General features: G+C 34.0%; 1 protein-coding gene and 2 pseudogenes across 1 annotated transcript; 2 read left to right on the top strand and 1 right to left on the bottom strand.

The window, feature by feature from the left end:
• Positions 1-5,476: 5,476 nt before the first annotated feature.
• LOC128180774 (uncharacterized) lies at positions 5,477-7,707 on the bottom strand. The gene is made up of 2 exons (XM_052848925.1): positions 7,634-7,707; positions 5,477-7,371 (listed from the first exon to the last, which is right to left on the bottom strand). The coding sequence occupies exon 2, from the start codon at positions 7,333-7,335 to the stop codon at positions 5,671-5,673; it is 1,665 nt and encodes a 554-aa protein (XP_052704885.1). The 5' UTR covers positions 7,336-7,371; positions 7,634-7,707; the 3' UTR covers positions 5,477-5,670.
• A 1,080-nt stretch (positions 7,708-8,787) lies between these two features.
• On the top strand, positions 8,788-14,291 carry LOC128180785 (THO complex subunit 3-like; annotated as a pseudogene).
• A 1,215-nt stretch (positions 14,292-15,506) lies between these two features.
• Positions 15,507-16,165, top strand: LOC128180699 (zinc finger protein 420-like; annotated as a pseudogene).
• The last annotated feature ends 8,838 nt before the right edge of the window (positions 16,166-25,003 follow it).

Genomic DNA, 25,003 nt, shown 5'->3' with positions numbered 1-25,003 from the left:
AAAAATCCGACTAGAACAACACTACCCGTATATATTGAACTTGAAATTTTATACGTATCGTTAGTTTAATCAATGCTTAAATTGAAATGTGCTGCTAGAATCCCATGCTGTGTGTTGTTTTAATGCAATTTGCCGTTTTCCGTGCAAACTATATAAAAGTTGGGAAGGTTTTATTAGAACCGGATAAATAACTTTTTAATAAGGACAAACATAGGATTCTAGCAGCGGTTTTGATTAAACTGAGATGTTTTGCTTACACTTGGTATGCTTATTTTATTTTGGAAACCGCGGGGTAGTGTTGTTCTATCTCATTTTTATGTTAAGGAATATACGTAAGCTATTTATAGTTGTCACGTGATAATGCACCAATGTGGCAGTAATGTACTACCCGATTTTATTGCACTGACATCTATTTTAAAGGATAATACTAAGTTTTTGATCTTATTCAAAATAATTATTTAATTTCACGATTTTGAATATAACAGTCAAAATAAGACGCTTAATTGCCCATATGCTTCCTTAACACCCCCGCGTAGTTTTTTTTTTTTTATGACATTAATGTGTTGCATTTCAATTTTTTAATTTGGGGTCCTTTCTTAAACTTGGAATTTTATACATGTAGTCAAATAATCAAAATGCGTTGATATTATTATTTTCAATACAATTCATTTTTTTCATTCGGGCCTGCAAAATGTAACCTCAAATTTAAATTATGATACACAATATGCAGGCATCTGACGTTATAAAATTTTCTCAGGTGGCCGTGTTACACATATCTTTAGTGAATGTGCGTGTGTTATGTACACTTTTATTTTGATCAGAGTGTGTAATAGAGTCATTCTTTTTGAATAATTTTAGTGGCTCTGAAAAGAGCCGTTTCTCATAATTCATGATACTGGTTGATAGGACGGTAGCTGTGAAATCTTTGGACCATGACATCTCCATCCTCTTCCTCTTCTTCTGAGTCACGCCTGACTTGTTGCATCTCCTGAGCTTTGATCATGGCGTATTCGTAGTAAACGTTGCGTAGACCCTCGATTGCCGCCGGGCGCAGGCGTAGAGAGTACCGAAAGGAACGTCGAACGGAAGCATGCGCCATTCGGTATCGTCTGCTGGCGGAGGAAAGTTTCTTGTTGAGCATCGCAATCTGGAGGCAGGCTTTCTTGAAGAAAATTTCAGAGTGGTCTAATTTCTTGGCTAACTGCATCACGTTGGCGGAAGACATTCTGCTTTTGTTGTCAACTCTCTTTGGAATAATATGGTTTTTTGTGTCGACGGTTTTTATAAGGATTTTGTCGGGGTTCCTTTGATAAGGCTTCCTCTTATGAGCGGTCTGAAATACCGCGACAAATGGCGCCGATGTCGGCATTGCGTTCCGTATCAAAGCCGCTATCTTATCTGTCTCGGAAACACTTTATAAAAAGGTTTTTAACAATGTCACAATGCACCGCCACAATCTTGAGATAAATTCTGATTTTTAGGGTAAAAAATGGTAAAGCAAGTTCTTAGTGTATTTTCATTCAGGATATGACCGAAAAAGTTATTTCAAAGTGAAACCATATAAAGTATTATTTTTAAGAACAAAAATTAAAACAAGGACTGAAGATATGGCCTAAAATTTGAAACCATCGAAATAATTTAAATTTTGCAAGCTAGATCTGTAAAAATTGTCAAGTGTTATATAGAACACTATTATTTTCTTTAATTGGATTCTGTATAAGACTACGAATTATACTTTTAATATTACATGTAATTTACATAAGTAGTTCCATTGATTTCTATATAGGTTTTAAGTTTGAAAATATATTTCATACTTGTTGTTAAAACAACTTGTTTTACAATTATGCAACAGGAAAGTTCTAATTCTGTTGTTATAAAAGCAAAATTTTAAGAATAAATTTTTCATTTTATTTGTTATATTTCCATAGAAAATCAGTAAAATGCATAAAAAGTCCCTAATAAACTTAATCGATTTTCCTAAGAAATAGAAAAAAATACTAATGTATTTTATCATGTATAAACCTGTGGGTTTTTTTTAGCGATGCTGCTTAAGTTAAGTTTATGTATATTTTTTTTTCATTTTCCACATGTTTACTCAGTAAAACAAACACTGAATGTTGAAAGGGACTACTTTACATTGATAAAATATCGATAGTTTTTTTTAAAATGCTTAGTAGCTCTAATACAAATGTAGTTACATTCAATTACAGTCTTCATATATTCCACGGGAGAAACTTGTTTTTTTTTGGGGGGGGGGGGGGGGTAAGGGGCGCAGTTCGGTGTTTTTTTTTCTCAAAACATTGTACCTTGTCTACGGCAAATCTTATTCTAGGCCTGTTCCCGTTCTGTAACGTTTACGCTATATACGCGTATAGCTTGCTTTATATTTCATATTTTGGAAAGAAAGATAAATGATGGGGGACCTAAAAAAATATCAATCCACCCGTAATCAATTTCAATGACGTACTGGTAATTGAACTGTATATCTTTACCCCCCCCCCCCCCCATCAAACTCAGTTACAACCGAGTTAATCATCTGTCTTGGCAGAACACCCAAACCTCCTCTGTGTAACATTGATGTTCGCGACTTTTGGTTTTTTTTAATCACCCCAAATTAAATATTTTCGTTTTACCCTACAAATTACCCAAAACATACTACGTCTAAAATCAATATAAATGTAACTTTTAGTAGTCATGGTAATGCGCGGATCTAGACGAGAGTCGAAGCCCCCCCCCCCCCCCCCGAAAAATTCAACCTTATTTAATTCACAAAGTAAAATATCGACGAAACCAGGCCTATAATCCTTCTCCAAACAAAGTACCCCCCCCTCCCCGCCCTGGGAAATTATCTGAACCCGCACATGATCGATAGGATTCTCATTCCAGGGGCGTCGGAAAGCATTTCATATTGCATGGGGCGGCGAATTTGATAGAAAATAAGGTGGGGCGGGGAGTGAACCGGATTTGACTTAAAATGATGATATTCTACGATATGTACCTTATATAAAATTATAATATAATTAACATATTATATTGTAGTAGATAAATACTAAATATTAGTATTAACTGTAGTAGACAAATACTTAAATAGAACAGCGCTTTGTACTATAATTAATATGCTCATACATTGTAATATTCTACTGAACGTAGCCTAGTCACGGTAGAATTGCCTAAGGGAGTTAAGGGTGAGGGACTGCATTCTTTGCGAGTGGAGGGGGGGGGGGTAAATTTCAAGTCGGGTTCGTAATACAGAGACCAGTCGTCTGGATGATGCTCTTAGTATGCAAAGATGATTTGCATTTGTTTCTACTTCCTTCAAGGGGTTGTAATGGTCGAATGTGAAGGTACTGTACACACAGCACTCTTGAGTCCCGTTCTTGTTGGAAGCTTCTGCCTTTCCATGCAGGTCTCTGCTCCTGATGACACTGAAAGCCATTTCAGCTGTTTTGCAAAATTTATTGAAGTAGTCTGTGGGAAGCTTTCTCTCAGTCTGCTCTACTGCAGTACAGTATGTAAAAACTGTTCACTTAGCACAGGAATGACAATGTCCATGTTGTTTAAATGATGAAGTTGCCTCCCTTTGACTAGATGCCAACATCTAGAAGATCTTTTAATAATGATGTAATTTTTAAATTTTATATACATACTGGCTTATACATCATTCCAATTATTTTGATACAAGTTAAATGCATGGATTTTAATCTATGTTTCATAATCCCAGATTACACATAGTGAATTAAATGTAGTTATTAATAAATGGTCTAAATTTTGCAAAAGAAATTGAGCATAATTTTTTTTAAATTATGTCAGTTTACAAAATGTTTTGTTTCTCTCTAAGGTGCCCACTACCAAGAAGATAATGGTGCCCCCAGTCACTAGACTGTTTCTTCCTCTCTGATGCTGACGGTGGATTGTTGACCAGTTCCGTCATTTCAGGAGACAATTAAAATTTTGTATGCACAAGGTATAATTCACAAAGCTTGCATTAATGCAGCCTTGTTGTGCGGCAGAGAATTTGATTTAAGGCCATAGGAATGCCCTCTCTCAAATGTTTGCATGATTCAAATAGAGCGTAAAAATTATCTCCCAATTATATTAACTGCAGGGGTTAAGAGAAATGGAAATATTAGTAAAATATTTGTTTAATCATCATCCTTCCATATTCCATTTAATTCATTAGAATATATTCTTGCTAATTTGTACTCAATCCAGAATTAATAATTTTGCATCTTAAATTGACATTTAATGATCAGTCATTTTAGCATCTCTACCTGAAATTTGGGTAAAATCCAGCCTTTTTTAAAAGCTTATGTATCTTAAAACAAGCACTTTTTTCATATTTCACATGTATTTTACTTGTTACAGTCATCAAATAGCAGTCAAATCATCTCGGATATCGCTGTCAGCCCACACTCATTACTGCACGTGCTGAGAGGGAGAGAGAGAGCGTCATACTTCACTGCTCCACTGACCACAGATAGGCAGTATAACTGCTGCTTCAACAAAGACACATTGGTACCGGTACTTATATGTACAAACTCTGTACTTTATTTGATATATAATATAATTCCTCTCCCTCTTCTACCGGTAAATTAAATTACTTGTTAGCATGACAATTGGACAACTGCTGACCCTGCAGGTGCCACTGTTCTGACGCCATCGTGTGATTGATGTCAAATTTAAAAGGCTGATGAACAATACATTGATTTCTTTGTTTAAAGTTTTATTTAAAAAAATAATCATAAAGCATTCATAAGCAGTGTCATGTATATCTTTGTTAATATACTCATTGTCTAAATACATTTTTAAAATCTACTAATCAGTTAAGAAAAATCTCACAGATAAAAACACACAGGGACAAAATATTCCACAAAAGGATTCTATTAAGTTAGAACAGAAGATACAAGGTTAGCAGGAAATCAAACATCTACTCTAATTGTAAAGGTTTAAAGGTAAGTCACAACAATTGTCTCATTGGATATGAATTCTGACTGGGTTAATATACTGGTATCACTCCTCTATATAAGTAATGGGCCTCAGTCCCTTTGTGGCCTCGCTCCATTGCTGGTAAAGAATTGAGTGTTACCTGTCTGTTAACTCATTATGTGTAATTAAAACATGTCACACAGAGTTTGCTGATAACCACATGTAACAAATACAGTCCATTCATTCTAATGTAACAAACACAGATTATAGACACAGTAAAACAGTCACTTTATATACATGTAATAGAAAAAGGAGTTAGTTTATATGTAATATACATGTACATAGAATTACTTGATATATACATGTGATACATAAACACAGTTTGTTTCCATACAGTAAATAAACAATGTCAGTTGTTTTGAGATGTAATATCAAGATTAAAGAACAATTTGTTTACATACAAACATATGATAATTATATAAACAAATACAGATTGAAGAAATGGAATGATTAACTCACAACATGACAACCTAACATAGATACAGTTAGACAGTCTGTGTACATCTTGTAGACACGGTCAGTTTATGTGTGATACATTAAATTATCCACACACAGCGTGTTTACATCTGATACACACCGTATGATGACATGTAATGTGTATAGTTTGTTTACATTATATCTACACACAGTATGTAATATAGACTTATACGCTTTGTTTACATATAATTGATACAGTTAGTTGATTTACATGTAATATTGGATTTTCTTCACTTCACCTGTTTCCTCAGCCACAAAGAGGTTGTCTCTGGTGTCCACACATAAATCACATGGACGCTGTAAATGACAGTTGTCGATGTAGCGGAGGAACTGTCCGTCCTGATCCAGGATGTGGATACGGTGGTTGTATGGGTCTGTTGTCAGGATCCGACCCTGGCTGTCTGTTGTGATGCCGAGTGGATAGAATGATTCCTTGGTAGTAGAGTGAGGACCAGTGTAGGTAAACTGGAGTTTCCCGGCCTGATTGACCACAACTACTGCACAGGCTCTATAGTCTGACACACAGATATCTAGGTTCCTGTTCTCACTGATGTATTTATAACTACCAGATGAATAGAGAGGTTGTCTTTTGTCATCGTACTGAATACTTTGTTTCTCTGTGGAGCCAGAGTAACGCACAACTTTTGTTTGTTTTCTATCATCACTGTCCATGACAACCAGGAGGTCACCAGAGGAGGTACTACAGACACTGTAAGGTATCCACCCCTGTAGTCTGATCACTGTCTGTATCTGTGTATTCTTCACTATGTTCACAGTTCTATCACTGTAATCAGTATAAACTAGATCCCCACTCCTTGTCACTGCTATGTCCGGTGGATTGTTCCCTGACTTGGTTTGGATGGACTTCACTTGTTCCCCCCGGAGGTTGTAGAGGTTCATCATGCTGTCCCTACCACGCGTCCAGATCTCTGTATCATTCACACACATCACACCATATAGATAATCATACTCTGTGTCTATAGCTGTGATGACCCGGGGTACATCCATCAGTGACCGGTCTGGGGGAGAGGACTCGGCTCCCTGGGGCGGCATGCTGTAGACTTGTTCCTCTGTTGTAAAAGATAATGCTGACAGAGAACCAAACTGTTCAATCAGCTGATCTGTGTGGATTTCCTGAGGCCTAAACTTTGGTAAGGACACTTTGAGTTTAGGAGGCAATCTTCTGAATTCAGCGTTCCTGGATTTGTACTCAGAGACAAGGCAGACATCTTTGGAGTTCAGTAACTTCTTCAGTTCAGCAATGGTCTGTGTGATTTCAGAAATGGTGTGTGTGATTTCATCTTCCTGTTTATTCAGGACAACCAGGTGTTTGGATTCCATTTCCTCCACGTTAGATTTCCGGTTTGTGATAATGGTGTCTATTTCTCTGTGCCAGACTACTCCTTGTTTGTCAATTGCTGTTGTCAATTTCCGGGAGTTTTTACTCAGATCAGCTTTCTGCACTGGGATGTTGGATGCAATATCTTTGTATTTAGGATAAATGAATTTTTCTAATTCTTGCAAATCTTTTTGTAAAATTTCTGTTTTGTTTTCAAAGCTTTGGAAAATATCAACTTGTTTATGTCCTAAATGTTTTCCAGAAGAAATACACTTTGCACAAATAGGAATGTCACATTGTTCACAATGGAGTTCACATTGTTTGGTGGGGTGTTTCCTACATTTAGGATTGTTCAAAGTGGTTAGATATTGTTTAAGTGGCACCACATTATGAACTTTAGAGGGATCAGAGAAATGTGTCTCTACACAGTTTCCACACAGATGTATGTGACAAACTTCACAGTACATGGGGGCCACAGAGTACTGACACAGTGTGCAGCGTACAACATCCTGGGCACTGTTCCAGGGGTCCATGGTTAGGGAACCCTTGTAACTATAGGGGAACTAAATCTGAAAAGTAAATTCAGTATGTATATGATGTATACATGTATTATCTTGGTTTGATTAATGTGTACTTATATTTAAGATTCAGATATATTCTATTTCATGGATAAAATTTATATCTGTGTAGAGTCATGCATGTACAAGTATTTTTTTTTTATTTTTCATGACTGATTACAAAAAAGGATGAATTTAAACATAAGAAAATTTTTGTCTAAACGATTTTCGACTATTTAGAAAGCACAATTAGAAAGTGGATTATAAAAATTACCTAATGTTACCCCATTGGTAAACTTCAGGTCTTCACGATCCAACATGGCGGGCGTCAGGTGTTTATTCTTTCTGGTCGGTTGCTACCTGTGCAAGATCACGTGAATGAATTTAATGCCAGGTAGTAATTTGTGCTTGTGTATGTGTTGGTCCAGAATCCAGGTCACCCATTGTTGGGAGGTTTAAATAGATCTGACATTTTTATCACTATTAGGTAATTTGTTCATATTTTTATTATGAGAAAAATATATAACTTCTGGTGCCTGTGTGCTGAACATATTCAATTCAGCTTTAAAATGTAAGCTATTTTTAGTTTTAAATTCTTATGACTAGAGATCTTTTTCTGAAATCGACATTTCTCTATAAAAGCTGGTGTGGTGTAATGTTGCACACATTCTTTGGGAATGAAGAGTGGGTTCAAATCTGATCATCAGCATACAAATGTAGAGACTGATACAAATGCATGTTAACTAAATGTGTAATGGTTGAATAATTAATGTAGAAAAAATACAGTTCTTAAAGGAATGCATGGTCATGAATTTTTTTAATCTACATGTAGCAGTACGATGCGTCCCAATCATCACCGTACAATTATTTGGGGGGGGGGGGGGGGGGGGGGCTAGACTTATCAGAAATCTAGAAACCAGAAGTTACGTCTACATGTAACTTGCAACAAAAATGGAAAAAAAAATGATCAACATTATGCAAATTTGCATTACCCATATTTTAAAAAAGCATTTTTAAAATCATGATAATTTACTTATAGAAAACAGATTATTTTTGAAATTAAATACAGGTGAATTTTGTCTATTTATCTGTTCTAGTACATGTATAATACTAAAATGAATTTTCAATAATGCCAGAATTGATGACTTTACTATGGTAGAGAGCAGAAATTTAGAATCTGAAACACAGTAATTATAAAGAAATTAAAACAACGGTAAGACTTCAGCAAGACTTTCATTAGGAATTGTTAAGTCAGCGATATGGCACGTGGGCCTCAGAGGCCTGTACAACAGAGCGGGTGTTTGCGAGCGCTCGCCAAAATTCCCTATACCCGCAACACAAATTTTGGCGAGCGCTCGCGGGCGCTCTCTTCTGGTTTCCGGAACTTTTCAATCCACTCGGTAGGTTTTTATTCTACAAAATCCAAAGATGGCGACTTACATTGAAAACATGCGAAAACATTTTCAGCAAAACAAGAGAATACGAGAGCACACGGCACACGACTCCAAAGTTCACTCTGTGGCGTGGAGCTGTGACGGACGGCGCTTGGCCTCGGGGTCCTTTGACAAAACTGTTAGCGTTTTCCAGCTAGACAATGACAGAGACCGAATGGTAGGCTGCTGGAGTGTTGCACTGTAAACATGGCTTAGGCAAAATAATTCCGAATTATTGGTGTCAAAACACCGTATTTCACTGAAAGTTCACGTCAAAAAATGGCTGATGCAAAAAAATTCCGGATTTCTCCTTTGAATTTGGGGCGTATCCGCACGTCACAGGAGCTGCTTTTTATGAGATGAAAAACAATGTGTAGGAGTTCTAACTATCCCAGTTTTGTAATAAATCGAGGTCATTTAATTTAATTTTGATGCGTGTTGTTCCAGAGGGGGGTGAAAAGGCCCGGGCTTGATTTTCAAGCACATGTGTAACTTTTAGGTAAACAAAGTCTCATGCCTTGCGGGATGCACGTGTGTATTTTGCAAGAAAATTGTAAATGAAGTGTTGTTTAAAAAGATGTCAAGGGGATTTTTCCGAGAAATTCGTTTTGAATTTTTAATCTGTATCTAAAGTTGTGTAATTTTGGTAAGAATATATTAGTAAAATTTAAAACTGTTGTGACACCTATAGGCCTATATTCTTTTTAAATGAGGATGTTTTTTTTTTGACATGCTTGTTGCATAGTTTAACACAAAAATCTACTGAATGATTTTTGTCAATTTTGAGATAGTAAGGTTATAAAAAATGGAACTGGAAAACTGGGTTGTTTTAGCATGATGTCAATTATGTACAAGGATATATCATGCTCAAAGTTAATGTTGGAAAACAACTTAAAGATCTGTTTATGCATCTAAACTATTTAAATTAAGGTTGTATGGGACACTTCCATATTGTGACGTATTGTTTATCGAAATAAACAATAAAATGAAGTGTAATTTTATAAGTAAATTCTTTCCCAATATTGTAACCTAACAGCGTAGCTCAGTGGGTTAGAGGGTTTACTACAAATCTGTAAGTCATGAGTTCAAATCCTGCTGGGTGTTTTACATTTTTTACCTCTTCAAATATTTTTAAAAGCTATTTTTTGATTAAATATTGTAAAATTTTAAAATTCTACGCTAGTGAAAGTATTCTAATTAGAATTACAATACATGTATACTTTAATCCACATTAATATCGGCAGGTGTCCCATACCATCTTAATATTTTTTCAAACATTGATTAGTCTGACAATTATTTTTGGGTCTGTCTACAAACTCTTTAGGTCAAAGATTGCACATTTCGTGGACATAGCGACAGTGTTGACCAGCTGTGTTGGCATCCAAAGAATCCGGATCAGTTGGTGACAGCTAGTGGAGACAAGACAATACGAATCTGGGACGCCCGGACCAATCGTTCTGTGACCACTGTCAATACTTAAGGTAAAACAACTGTTGATTCCATGACCCAGGAATCATTGAGCTGTAGACACTGTCAATACTTACTTTAATGTAAAGCAGCCGTTAACATGGTTAATACAAATGTACAGGGACTTTTGGACACTTCAATAAATGTATGTGAAATTCCATTGATTTTTGATAATATTGTTATACATAACTGTAAATCAATATTTAAGGTGAAAACATAAACATCTGCTGGTCACCAGATGGCAGCACTATAGCTGTGGGCAACAAAGACGATCTAATTAACATTTATTGATGTCAGAAGTCACAGGTCAAAGGCCGATTGAGGTCAATGAGATCTGTTGGAACAATGACGGGGACCTGTTCTTCCTGACGAGTAGGGAAGGCAGCATAAACATACTGAGGTAGTTTTTAACTGGGTTTTCCAACGGAAAAATCCGGTTATTAAAATGGTGAAAATGGCGGGCGGCTGACAAAAGGGTACCCTCATTGTACGGATAACTCCTCCTACACTTTTCAAGATAAGAAGTTGTTCTTTTGCATATCAATTGCACATATATCAGAAGTGTGCATATTGGTAGGATTTTGAATTCTAATAATTTATCAAAAAAATACCAGTTTTTGAACTTAGTCATTTTTTGGCAAAATATTGCATATAGGGTAACCTCATTGTACGGATAACTCCTTCTACAGTTCTCAAGATAGGAAGTTGTTCTTTTGCAGATCAATTGTACTTATATTAGAGGTGTGCATCTTGCTAGGATTTTGATTTCTGATTATTTATGAAAAAATACTAGGTTTTGAACTTAGTCATATTTTTTGGCAAAATGTTGCATATAGGGTACTCCAGTTCACTGGATACGGGTTGACATTGATTATGGATACAGTTCACATAAAAGAAAACCCGGTTTGCTGTCACATTGACAGCTTTTCACTTGTTAGACAGATCATTAGATGGAGCACAATACATTGCAGTAAAAGGAAGTATTAGTTAACAAATGGTTAGGTAATTGATTGCTATTACAGCTCAATGTAACGCAAAGTTTTTCATATTAATTGTGCATATCTATTTTACTCAATATCTTGTGCAGAAATTTGGTAATTTTAAATTAACAGAATCGTTCCGTGCAAGAAACGAACCGTACCGTTCACAAAACGAAACGTACCGTTCACAAAGCGTACCGTACCGTTCACAAAACGAAACGAACCGTTCACAAAGCGAACCGTACCGTTCACAAAACGAACCGTACCGTTCACAAAGCGAACCGTACCGTTCAAAAAGCGTAACGAACCGAACCGTGCAACTGGTGTAGTAGCACGTTTCAGGGTCTGTACCCAGATTTTAAACTCCAGTACATCCTGAATGCTCACCCTCCTAACTGTATCTGTATTGAGTTTGACCCCAAGGGAAAGTACTTTGCCACCGGTAGTGCGGACGCCTTAATCAGTATTTGGGATGTAGCAGAGCTAGCCTGAATTAGGACCCTCTCCAGATATTAATAGTTGTGCACAATATATTACATTTAAGATTCACTTCACAAGTACTGTACATTTTGTTGCCTGTACATTTAAAAATGGTGTTATTTCAGATCTACTACCAGCAAAATGTCTCTGTATATATATTTATGTATGATAAGATTTAGAAAATGTATAGCTTTTTGAATTCTAAAGCTTAATAAAGATTCACTGATATCACGTTTAATATGTAGTTTATGCATTTTATATGACATTGTTCAACATGCCCAAGAAATCATATATAAGCAATGAAATTTGGTCTCTGTTTCTTAGAAGAATTTATAACATTTGCAACCATCTTTTTATCATATAAACTCTAATTATTAGGGATCTCTTATTTTGGTCGAATGATATTTCTGTTTTATTGCAATTACTGAAAAAACAGGCCAGTCTGAGCTTCAGCCATGATGGCAAAATGTGGCCTCAGCATCAGAAGATCTGATTATAGACATAGCAGAGGTCGACTCGGGTACGAATGTTATACATGTGTACCGTATTTTTCGAAAATTAGGTCGATACGGTTAATTGGGCGAAGGAGGCCGTTTTTAGCCAAAAAATAAAAAATAGTATAAATAGGTCGACTTCGAAGAATTGGTCGAAAAATTACTGCTAGTTCTAATGAATAAATGGTTTAAACCAATAACGTTATCATATAGTAGCCTTTAATCTTATTTCACAGTTTTAAACAAAAGGGAAATAAAATGTATTTCTTGAAAACATCGTAAGAAAATATCTGAAATTGCATCAAAATTTTCAAACCAATTAATTCAGTACGGCCGATTTTAATTTAAGATCGTTTTTATTACTTCCCTGCCATGTGTACAAACTGGTGTTAACCGGGGGATAGTAACCTAGCCTGGAGGCATGACTACGGTAGCACATGCCACCCTGTGTCTCTGTGTGACTTTTTTACTGTGTATATACACACGAGTCAACCTGATCTTATTGAAGCCTGCGGGCATGAGTAGCACGTGCCGAGAGTTCAACTGTGTATTTATAACAAAGTAAGCGCTACCCAAACTGATTTCAGAGACACCTGGCTAAAATTTCATCGAAAGTTTTATGTTGAATATACAGAAAAAAACTTGTTCATGTATTCTATTATGAAAACAAATTGGTTTTTTTCTTATTTCTTTCCCCCGTAATTACCCTTTGTACGGTTCTCATTTTACTTTTACCGCGCGAAATCGATTTCCTGTTTATCGTAAGCACACGTCGGATCAAAATGCATGACAGCATGTAATAATGATCGAAAAATGATTCAGTCAGTGATCTAAGTAAGAAATATAAGAAGAAATAAATCAATTTACATTTAATTTTGTTTAAATGACCTAAATTACTACAGTATATTGATTAAAATCCATACGATTTTTACACAGTATTATAGTAAACACTTATGATTTTATTGGAGGGTTGCATTAATTTTTGCAAAATTTCATATCAAATTTTCCAACAACAAAAAAAAACATAAATTGGGCGAAGCTATGAATAGGGCGAGGTTCACGTGTCAGGAGAAAAAAGTAACGACCTAATTTCCGAAAAATACGGTAATAGATGTAATATGTGTGGTATGTTTATGTGTAACGCCATTTTACGTGCTTGAGTAAGTCATATCAGTGTAAAAAAAATGTAAATCCCTACATGTACCGGTAGTAGTATTTATCAATTAACATCATGAATACATGTACTTGGTGTTTTATGAAAGTTTAAAAAACCCGAAATAGCATTCTGATATCTGCAATAATGATTACTAGTTATCAGCTGGGTTTATCAGTCCTCCTTCTGTTGAAATATTCATACAAATTCCTGACTTGAACATGCATGCTAATGCATGCTTTACCCCCCTTCATCATTTTCTCTTTTTATTGATACATAGATATTGTAACAAGAGAGAGAGAGAGAGAGAGAGAGAGAGAGAGAGAGAGAGAGAGAGAGAGAGAGAGGCTTACAGATAATAGCAATTTTCTTTTAATAGCTGTTTATAGATACACATGCAGTTAGTTTCATAGAAAGCATGCCTACACTGTGGTCTATTTCTATATGTGTGTTTACAGTGTCACTGGTGGAGGCCGTTTACCTGGAATACGCCCGTCTACTGGCCAACCTAGGACTGAGGGCACCTGCCGAGTTCTACTGTCAGAATGCCGGCGATAAGGGGAGGCAATTCAAAGAGGAAGTTCGCATTCTCTTTAACTAAAATGTCTACCATGTCTGTGAATGATGGAAAGACGAGACATAAATGTATGAACTGTCAATGATTAAGAGAAAGTGAAATGATTGTCCATGTTAATTGACAGGGATAAAGAGAATATTTTCAATGAACGGTAAAAAAAGAACAGGTAAAATGATGGCATTGTTTCTAACTTTTATTCCAGTGAACACAATGAAAAGGCATGAAACAATTTTTTTTGCATGTATTCTTGATTTATTATTTCTTCAAAGCAACAAAAAAATAATAGATTGATCATTTAGTCATTATTTTTTCATTTAATTGCATTTACTATTTACAAAATTCTCTAAAAGAAAAGAAAAGCTATGATAACCTTAAATTCCTTCCATCATAGTATTTTGATGATATTGTTATAAAAAATGATTTACAGTAAGCACTTGATTTGCAGCCAACGTTGTAACTTTCTGACAAAAAAGCCTTCCCCTTTCCACTGTAGTATCAATGCTTTGATTTTTTGTTTCTAAATATAATTGACTGCCTTTCATGAGAAAAGGGCCCTATCTTTTGACGTCACAATGCTCAGAAAACGATGTCAAAGTACATGTAGCGGCATTGTAAACGCATTTTTTTTTATTTTTAGTTTCTATTTTTTTCTGCGTCTGCGTTGTGTTTTTTGAATAGCATTGATACCTAAAAAGTAATATCGTTAAATATGCCTTAAAATTTTCATGCGAAAGGTTGATAAAAAAGAATGAATATTTCTCTTATTGAAAATAAACTCATGTATGTCATTTTTTCAATGCCCAAACTTGTGGAATCATAGGCATCGAATTCGATCATCTTTATCTATGTTTGTTACATGTTTGCTTATATCCTTTATTTTCGAAATTGTAAGATATCTAGAATTGTAGATAATTATTATTCTACTTCAAATAATTAGGGATGATAAAAGAAAGTATAGATTGAAGAAAAAAACCTAATCAAAACAAAATTTGACGTTCGTGACGTCGTGACGTTTTTTCGACGAGCTACGTCAAAGTCTTGTTAACTTACTAAAATTGTCAGAACATGCTTAAAACACACAAAATCTTGGATATCTTTGTATATTTGTATTCAAAAAGAATTGACTAATCGGAATTGGCAAAAAGTAAGTTTGTGAAAGTTTGACCTTAAGGGCCCCTTTTCTCGTGATTTGAACGTTTTATTATGTTTATTTGAACATTCATGTTAAACCAAATTTAATGGTTTCTATTTATTAATTGGTTTTTTTTCTTAATAACATCTTACCACCTAAGGTCCAGGGGATGTTCTATTGATACACCAATCAAAATGATATTCGAATTTATTAGAATATCATAGCAAAATGGTTTTGAATTTTGAATATTTTTCTGCATTATACACATTACTCTGAGACTTCGTAAAGAAAAGCAAATATACATGTAATTGCCATTATGTAGCTTAGAAGTTCAAAGAAGGCCACAAGCAACATTTCAAACTAACTGTATTTAGCCTAAATTACAAAAACTCCCTGATGAATTTACTCTTGACTACCTGGCTTCTGATTTCATGGATGAGGAGTTCGACAGTGGATATTACAGCTTCAGTGACAATGCCTCCATCAATTCCAGTGGCTCCATTTCTCCTAACTCCAGTTTTAGGAGCAACTGCAACAGAAGATTCTTGAGGATGCCAGCATGAAAAACGAGTGTTCTTACCGGTATTTCGATGATCTATGTGTTTTCGAGTCCATCATGGATAGTTGTTCAAAACCCTTTGACATTTTAGAGGCGAAGACCATGTCGTCTGCTGAAATTGTGTCGTCTGCCATCAACTTTAAACCCACCAAACACCAGTGTCCTGTGTGTGGGAAGACCTACGGAGGAAACACCAAGTTGAACTATCACATGGCTACCTACACCGGCATCCGGCCTCACAAATGTTCCATCTGCGACAAGGCCTTTACCCAGAAGTCCATTCTGCGCACACACTTCCGGATTCACACAGGTGAGAAACCGTACAAGTGCAGGACCTCCACCAGCATGAAGCATGAACGCACCCACAGCTGGGAGAAGCTCTACGCATGCCCAGAGTGTGGAAAGTGTTTCACCCAATCCGGAAATATGCTCCGACATCGGCATACACTCCAGAAAAAACTGAAATTCGATAAAAAGTGCTTATACATTATAGAATACATTCAAGAAAGTGCCAATATTCATACATGTTGAAACTATTGTGTTGTTTTTCATTCAGCGTTTGTTATTACTGCATGAAATCAGTATTGTTCATTATTTTAATGTATATGAATTGCATTATGTTTTTTTTTATTTTAACATGTAGACTGTTCATGTAAATGTATATAGTACATGTACATGTACTTGTGTTTGACTGTTATGATTTTGTAAAAAACGTCATTTCAAGATTTTTTATTATTTGAAAAATTAATGTTGTATTTATACAATGATAGTTGTTGGTTTATTTTGTAAAAGAGGAAAACACAAAAATGCATGCCTTTTTTTCTGATTTAAATTTAAAAACAAGAAATTGAATTAACATGGAGTTGCCCCCCCCCCCCCCCCACTTTTATCTGACCATCTGACCATCTGAGTATCTGACTACACAATCGATGCATATTTCGCTTTACTTGAAACTGCATCATTTTTAACTTGTTATACGCAAGGAATAAATAGCTACATGTACGCCGTACGGAAATTCCAAGGTCTTGTTAAAATTGTTCTACTTGCTCCTATTTTTTTTTTGTGTGGACCTGTCTTTTCAGGTTAATGTCTTCTTCCTAATTCACAAATTATCTCAACAATAGTTTCACTAAAATAGTTTCAATTAAATACCATTTTTAAGCTGTTGACAAAAGATCCCAAGTATACATGTAAGTTTCAGGAATCCTCCCTCTCCAATTTTGTCTTATTATATAAATGATTTATGATAAAGAGTTAGAACTTACTATCCTGTTATTAAACGGTGTTTTCAACTAAGATGACGACCATTTGATTCTAAGTAGGGGGGGGGGGGGTAGTACCTATATGGACATAGCATTTATTTCCATTCCTTCATGGGTCTAAAAAAAAATTTTTAAGTTGAAAATAGACACTAACAGATACTATTCAGTGTCTTTTTGTCAGATTTTGTTGCTAGCTAAAGATTTATTTATTCAAATGTACCAAAACGGAATAAAATACTAGCCCTTAAAAGAATAGCAAATCTAATTTGAAAGGCCCTTGTTTTACGTGCATTTGCCCAATCTCAGTTTCTAGAGCTATGACGATAATGTTTTTATCGAGTTCTATGGATTCGAATTAGACTATTAAAATGAGCATTGCTTTTATAACACACATATGATCGAATAACATTTCCGTTCATTTAAAATTGGGCTAAAGAAATAACTTGCTTGTGTAGATAAGTGATAGTTGGCCCATACGTTGAGAGTTACATGTATATCACAATATCTTGGTTTTATCAAAATTACAAATAAACACCTGTACGTGTTACTTTGATTATCATCTAAAATTCATCAAAATTAATAGCTTTAAATTGATTGTAAAATCTCTCTCTCTCTCTCTCTCTCTCTCTCTCTCTCTCTCTCTCTCTCTGTGTGTGTGTGTGTGTTCGGCACTTTCAAATGGAAACCAGAATACGCATTTGATGTTTTAACAATGTAAATACTTAAACTTGGACAATGGCTTCTATGACTGTCACCACAATCAGGTAACTGTTGTTTTAAGAATTCAAGGATTAAAGATTTTGGAATATTGTTTACAAAATAATAGCGGTAGCTGTAATCATGTGCATGTATTTCTAAAAGTATTGAACAGAATAAAAATAGTTGGGCGGGGGAGTGGGGGGGGGGTAATTAAGTTCACTTAATAAATTACGTTATATCACAATAATCATAGTGCTTATAGTTGTTGTAAGACAATTGTTACTGCATAACATTTATGAGTCAACTTTATCAGATATAACATACAACACTATATAAATAGTGCCTGTTTGGGAGGATAACAGTTGAAATGGACACCCCTCAATAACCATTGTCAAGCCACGCGAAGCGGAGGTTGACAATGGGTTTAAGGCATTTCAAATTCAACTGTTACTCTCCCAAACAGGCACTATTCATTTTATTATACTGAATGTCTTGATTTAAAAAAAAAATTTTTTTTTTTAGGAATGACTTGAATTTTACGGCTAACCTTACGCGCTTAATTTACGCCCATGTGGCAATTCGTTATGTTACCCGTTGCCTAGTAAGTTGCGGATGGTAATAGAACGGATTATTAACTTCGTCTTAACCAATCAGATTCAGTATTTTAAAAAAAATGAAACTATAATAAAGATGGTTCACCCCTGCTAACCCCGCACGACGAGCTAAAATTCCTTCTGTCATTGACATCCACTTCTATCAAAACATTCACATTTGGGGCAATTCAGTAACATATGAGAATCATTTGATGGCACAAGGTAAAAGCTTGACTACATATGTGTATGTATGACCGTTTAAATTAAGTAAAGTCAAGCCAAATTATTGTTAATGTACATGTACACCAGTACGTGAGTTAAACGAAAGAGGCCCAAGAGCCGAATCTTCTTGAAATGAACTTTGGGTCTGACATCATCATGACTTTCAACCGATCGATAAAAGGGACGTGTAGTCCTGTCTGTTTTTACAGAGCTATGAATTACAATCAATTTCCGTAAGAAATATAGGGAATCATACATGGTGGATGTGAAAATATATTGCAATATAGTTTTGTTTTAACACAGTGGCGTCAGAAGAAAATTGAAAGGGGGGAGCTTGACTAATCATCAGAAATCTTGACAAGCCAAAAAAAGGCTGATTCCCTAAATAATAAAATTCCTATTCCGTGTTGGTTGGGGGGGGGGGGTGTGGTAAGCGTACTATACCTTTTACTCCAAAACACCTACCAAAAACTTGATATTACCAAAATCATAAAATTCCTAATTCGTCATGAGGGGGGGGGGGGATTTTCAATATCACTCTTAATATTTCCTTATTTTCATTTCAATTCGGAAATGTCGGGGCTGACCCATTCTCGATGCTATGTGCCTTGTGGTTAGGTTTAACTTTGCAGAAGGTTACGACGCATATGTAACACATAATAGTAAATAATAAACATGTATGTATGTATGTGCATGGTGTTTGAACTTAATTTGAAATACATTTCAATGAAAAAAAAAACACTTTTATTTGAAACCTGCTGGAATTAGAACATTGATAACACAGACTATCATAAGGTAATTTTTTGCATATTTTTCTCAGCACAGTTTCTAATAAACTTGGCATTCTAATGCTGTGGGTTTTTTTTTTTCAAATGGCATTAATGCATTGCATTTCAAGTTTTTATTTTGGGGTCCTTTGTTGGAATTCTAGCAACTTAATAACTATATACATGTAGTTATATAATCAAAATGCGTTGATATTATTTTTATCAATACAATTCATTTTTTCATTCGGGCCTGCAAATGTAACCTCAAAGAAAACTGTCCATTTAGTTTAATCGTAAAATACAATTTCAAATTTAACATTTTTTAAATTAAATATATGTGATATGTTATAAAACAAGTTTACAAAAGGGTAATTTCTAACTATATTCAATTTGAAATATTTCAAAAAACGATAAGAAAAAAATAATAAAACCCTAAGTTTTGGTGGTATCGAACCCACAACCTAAAAAACAAGTTGTATAAAGCTCTAACCACTGAGCCATTTCATTCACAACAAAGTGCGTTGTTTAAATGCTAAATGAGACGTAAGCCACACATTTACGGACTTGTATTATTTAATTTTCTAAAATTTTCAATTGTATGGTTACAAAATGACATTTTTAAAGTATAGTGGGTCATCTCTCCACATTTTTTGTTGATTAAAATTGGTTGAAATTCCATTAAACCGCATATAGACTATGACAAAAATATGGGGGGTTACGCGTAGACCCACTCTATAAAAGAAAAGGCATTGAAGTTATAAAAATGACACTATTTGGAGGTTTTGACACGCATACGCCAATTTAAATCAACCTATTGCAAGTATTTAAAATATTTAGGGGTTACAAACCGATGTTACGTTAAATTGTACAAATATATTGTTTTTAATTATTTTTTTTTTTAAGTATCAGATTAAATGATATTTCAATTTTGCAGTATCTACTAGTATGCCTCATATGGGCATTTTACAAGCCTTCTTCACCCATCTTCGAATTCTTTAAATTATGATACACAAGTTCAACATGCAAGCACCTGTCGTTATAAAATTTTCTCCTAATAAAAAACCCTAAATCTGATAATAAACAAGTGTATTATTATACTCTGTCCCGGGTTTTTGCTTCCACCACTTTTCGCTTGATATTTCGATAATAACTAGAGCAAAGCTCGTTGCAAAGCAACGAGTGGGTCTTCCGTTAATGTCGGATGTAAAGCTGGAAGTTCCTGTAAGAAGCAGAGCTCCTAAACCAATAACAAAAGTAACTAAAGTAAAAAGATGAAAACAATCGAATTATTCCTGGTACGACTTAACAATATCCGAATCATTTTAAGTACGACTTAACAAAAACCTTTCTGATTTCAAGAACGACTTAACAAAAAAATCCGAATGTGTTTAAGTACGACTTAGCAATTATTTTTGGTACGAGTTAATTTCACTTTAAACAAAACGCTATTTTTTAAACCAAGGACGCAGAATCAAAATTTCCGGAAAAATCAATTTTTAAACCCCGATATCTCTGTAATGCATCGTCCGATTCAAAAACGGATTTCAGTTTTGAACTCAGCATAAAAATTACTGTAAGATACGTACGTAAAATTTTAAAAATTGAAAAACATGAAAATTCAAAAAAATTGGTTTTGCTTCCGGTTTCGACCGGAAGTGGCCGAATTGAGTTTCCAGCCTTATGTCATAAGTAAAACGATTGTTCTACCTTCTCTGTAAATCTCATAGCTTTATCTTAAATCAAAAATGAGAAAAGCTCCGGACAAAATCACTTTTTAAAACGTGAAAAACGTCAATATCTGACGAAATTGATGACGTCATCAAATAATTTTTTCATATCATAGAGATCTTTTAGATACACATTACACCTGTAAATTTTAAAACAATCGATGCAAGCGTTTTTGAAATATTTGAGTTGGAAAAAAAATAAAAAGAATAATAATAATAAGACTAGAGCAAAGCTCGTTGCAAAGCAACGAGTGGGTCTTCCGTTAATGTCAATGGTAAAGCTGGAAGTTCCTGTCAGAAGCAGAGCTCTTAAACCAACAACAAGAGTAACGAAAATAAAAGATGAAAAAATCGAATTATTCCTGGTACGACTTAACAAAATACGAATGATTTTAAGTACGACTTAACAAAAACATTTCCGATTTCAAGAACGACTTAACAAAAAAAATCCGAATGTGTTCAAGTACGACTTAACAATTATTTTTGGTACGAGTTAATTTTACTTTGAATATTACGCTATTTTTTAAACCAAGGAAGCGGAATCAAAATTTCAGGAAAAATCAATTTTTAAACCCCGATATCTCTGTTATGCATCGTCCGATTTTGAAACGGCTTTCAGTGTTAGATTCAGCTTAATAAGCTCTAAAAAACACATATTCGTTTTTGATTTGATCAGAAAATTCATTTTTTCGAAAAAATTGTTTCACTTCCGGTTTCGACCGGAAGTGACAAAATAATTTTTTCTGTACATTTGCCATAAGTCAATCCGCAGATTTACAATCACAGAAAATTTCAAGTCTTAATAAACAACCATTGACGAGAAAAGTGCTGGACAAAATCACTTTTTGAAAATTTTTAAAATGACGTAACTAGAAACCGGAAGTGACTTAATGACTTAAAGTTTGAAGGCTTCAAGGGACAAGAAATTAAAATAATCCCTGAAAATTTCTTGCAAATTGGTTGAATAGTTTTTGAGATATAAAGCGAAAAAGAAGTCAGAAGGAAAAACAAGAAGAATAATAATAATAAAAAACTAGAGCAAAGCTCGTTGCAAAGCAACGAGTGGGTCTTCCGTTAATGTCGGAAGTAAAGCTAGAAGTTCCTGTAAGAAGCAGAGCTCTTAAATCAATAACAATAGTAACTAAAATAAAAATAAATATGAAAAAATCGAATTATTATTGGTACAACTTAACAAAATCCGAATTATTTTTAGTACGAATTAACAAAAACCTTTCCGATTATAAGAACGACTTAACCAAAAAAATCCGAATGTGTGTTCAAGTACGACTTAAAAATTATTTTTGGTACGAGTTCATTTACTTTGAACATTTTGCTTTTTTTTTAACCAAGGACGCGGAAACAAAATTTCGGGAAAAATTTAATTTTTAAAATTGAAAAAACATGAAAGTTAAGAAAATTGGTTTAGCTTCCGGTTTTGACAATGTCCGAATTTATCCTAGCCTTATGTCACAAGCTACATGCTAGATTTCTTGTTTACATCTCATTCTGGATTTCATTCACCATTGCAATAGCTATCAAAGTATATTCAATGAAAGACATAACAAATCAGGCTGAAACTAGGCACACATATAATTTTTGCTGTCCTTAATCAGGTCGGGTACACTACCTTACATTGAAAGCAAATTAAATGTGACAATATTTACATAAAAGAGGCTCTCTAATCTATTGAATGAGTCGCAAAGCATGACGTTCTACAATGTGTTTACTTTTCAACACATACACTTGGTTTGTGGCTGTTTTATACACAATATTTAATAGCTTGCCTGAAAATTCGTACAAGTTGATTTTTACTTTAAAAGGTAAAAAGGGAAATATTACGTACCGTAGACTTTTCCCATGCATCCCATTAAAAAATAATGTTTTAATTTCTCAATTTTTGCTTCAAAAATCGATAAGTATCAATACACTGGCATACAAACGAATACAAGTACAAGCAATTTTTGATAAGAAAAATTGCATAATTGTTTATTGATGACTTAATTATTATCAATAAATGAATCACGTGAAAAACGTACCCGCTTTTTCTTATATAATAGGTCGTACCTGTCTTTTAAATTTTGACAATGGGGTATTTAAATGGGTTGACATTTTTCAAATGTAAGCATAGAAATGAAAAGTCAGACATGATTTTCTATATTGATTTCTTAATTCTGATATAAAATTGAAAATGAGTTTCCAAAGACCAATTCAATTGGTATATATTTCAATACGTTTTGTATACACCGAAACTTGTAGTGGCCGACAATGCCTTGCAACTCATTCATTCGATTGGTTTGTCAATAAAAGTAAACAGATAGCTAATTTTGTATGCAAATTTATGCCAACGTCACAGAATCTAGTGGTCTCGACCTGTAAATGTGTGGATGACGTTTCTGTGTGTTTAGCTTATGTTATTGTGATGCTTAGAGTATTTCACTCCTCACGTTTTTATTTCATTGCGCAGATGATCATTATATTTCAAATGAATATGATTTTATTTATTTGATCATCAAAGAAAGATCATCATCTCATAATTACACAACATTTCTATAGGAAAATCATTTGATTTCAAGAGACAAACAGTTTTTGGGGGGATTATTATTTTGTGCGGAAGGTTTTTAAATCGAAAATGAAAGAAACAAGCAATTTTTTGATTTTTCACTTACTTTTCTTTTATTTGAGTTTTCCAATTATTATTGACAAACCATGAGCTATTTTTACTATATTATGGAATTAGGCTCAAACAAAGTTTGACTTTTAACAAAACAGAGGAAAGTCGGACCAACATTTTCAGTTTTTTGTTTTTCACTTAAATATATTTGGTGATACTGTTTTCATCAGATTTAAAATTTCATTAATAAGTCAACATGATTCTGTATATTGTCTGTTGGTTTTATCTAACTTTTTCGTTTACATATTCGAATGGCACACACTACAAAAATTTTGGAAAATGCTTAAAAACGATAAAAGACACCATATCTCAAAATTTTGATCATTGACCTCATAAAACTGTTATGCCTGCAGAGTAAGGTCAATACACCTAGTTTAATACTATAAATGTTTAGCATAATCATCAATCAGTTTTTTTGTAAAATTGAATCAAAAAAGGGTTGGAATTTGAAAACTGAAAAATTCGGACTGGATTGTTCATAAAAAATGTGAATGAAAACTTAATGTTTTGTGTCTGTTTAGTGTTTCTGTCATTTATAAACTGTATTTCATTTTTAAAAAGTGTTCAGCAATTTGTCTTATTTTCACAATTAAGAAAACGTCAAACATACGGTAAATATTTTTGGGACTTTTTTTTAAATTTTCAAAAAATTTTCATTAACCATTATCTCAAAAAGTAATCATTGACCTTATTTTTTTGAAAGTGAAAAATAGACTACCATGATAGGTCTTCAACACACAATGCATGGTTTTTCATTATCATCAGTGGATTTTTTTTATTCTGAGTAAATGTATACCTTAATCATAAACTGTTGTAGATCTTGCGATCAGAGCATATCATTAAGATGTTGACTTGATTGCGTCTAAAATACGTTGGATATATTTCCGGGATCCACAATATAATGCAGACATTTTGAACTCTGTATAAACGACTGGCGTGTTTTTATATTATACTCTATACATATATAAGTATGGTATACCTATCTGTGCAAAATGATTCCTATATTATTATATTATTCCACACACAAGTGTATTTCCATATCATATGGTGATTATAGACTTTGATTTTTCAATTCAGTTATAAGTTATGCACATGCCTGCTTTTCCGATATTAGAATATTTTTTTTTTAAAAACACATGCTATTGAAAAAAAATCAAAAAAACATACAATACATCGTATATTCGGACGAAAGATATTACAGAGAATATGACGAAATGTTAGAAAAACATGAACTGTTTTCATTAAAATTTGTTATATACAAAATATACAGATTTTGCAAAAAATTATGCATGACTTGTTTAAAATTTGATTGTGTAACAACCTTTATTATAAGCTTTTTAATAATAAATACTCTTCAGTATTGCTGCTAAATCTTATTGTACAGTCTCTGCATTAGAATATTAAAAATACTATATTTTTAATTTCGTA

This window comes from Crassostrea angulata, chromosome 4, assembly GCF_025612915.1.
Source record: "Crassostrea angulata isolate pt1a10 chromosome 4, ASM2561291v2, whole genome shotgun sequence".
In the NCBI taxonomy this organism is placed as follows: Eukaryota; Metazoa; Mollusca; class Bivalvia; order Ostreida; family Ostreidae; genus Magallana; species Magallana angulata.
This window is presented reverse-complemented; position numbering and strand designations above follow the sequence as displayed.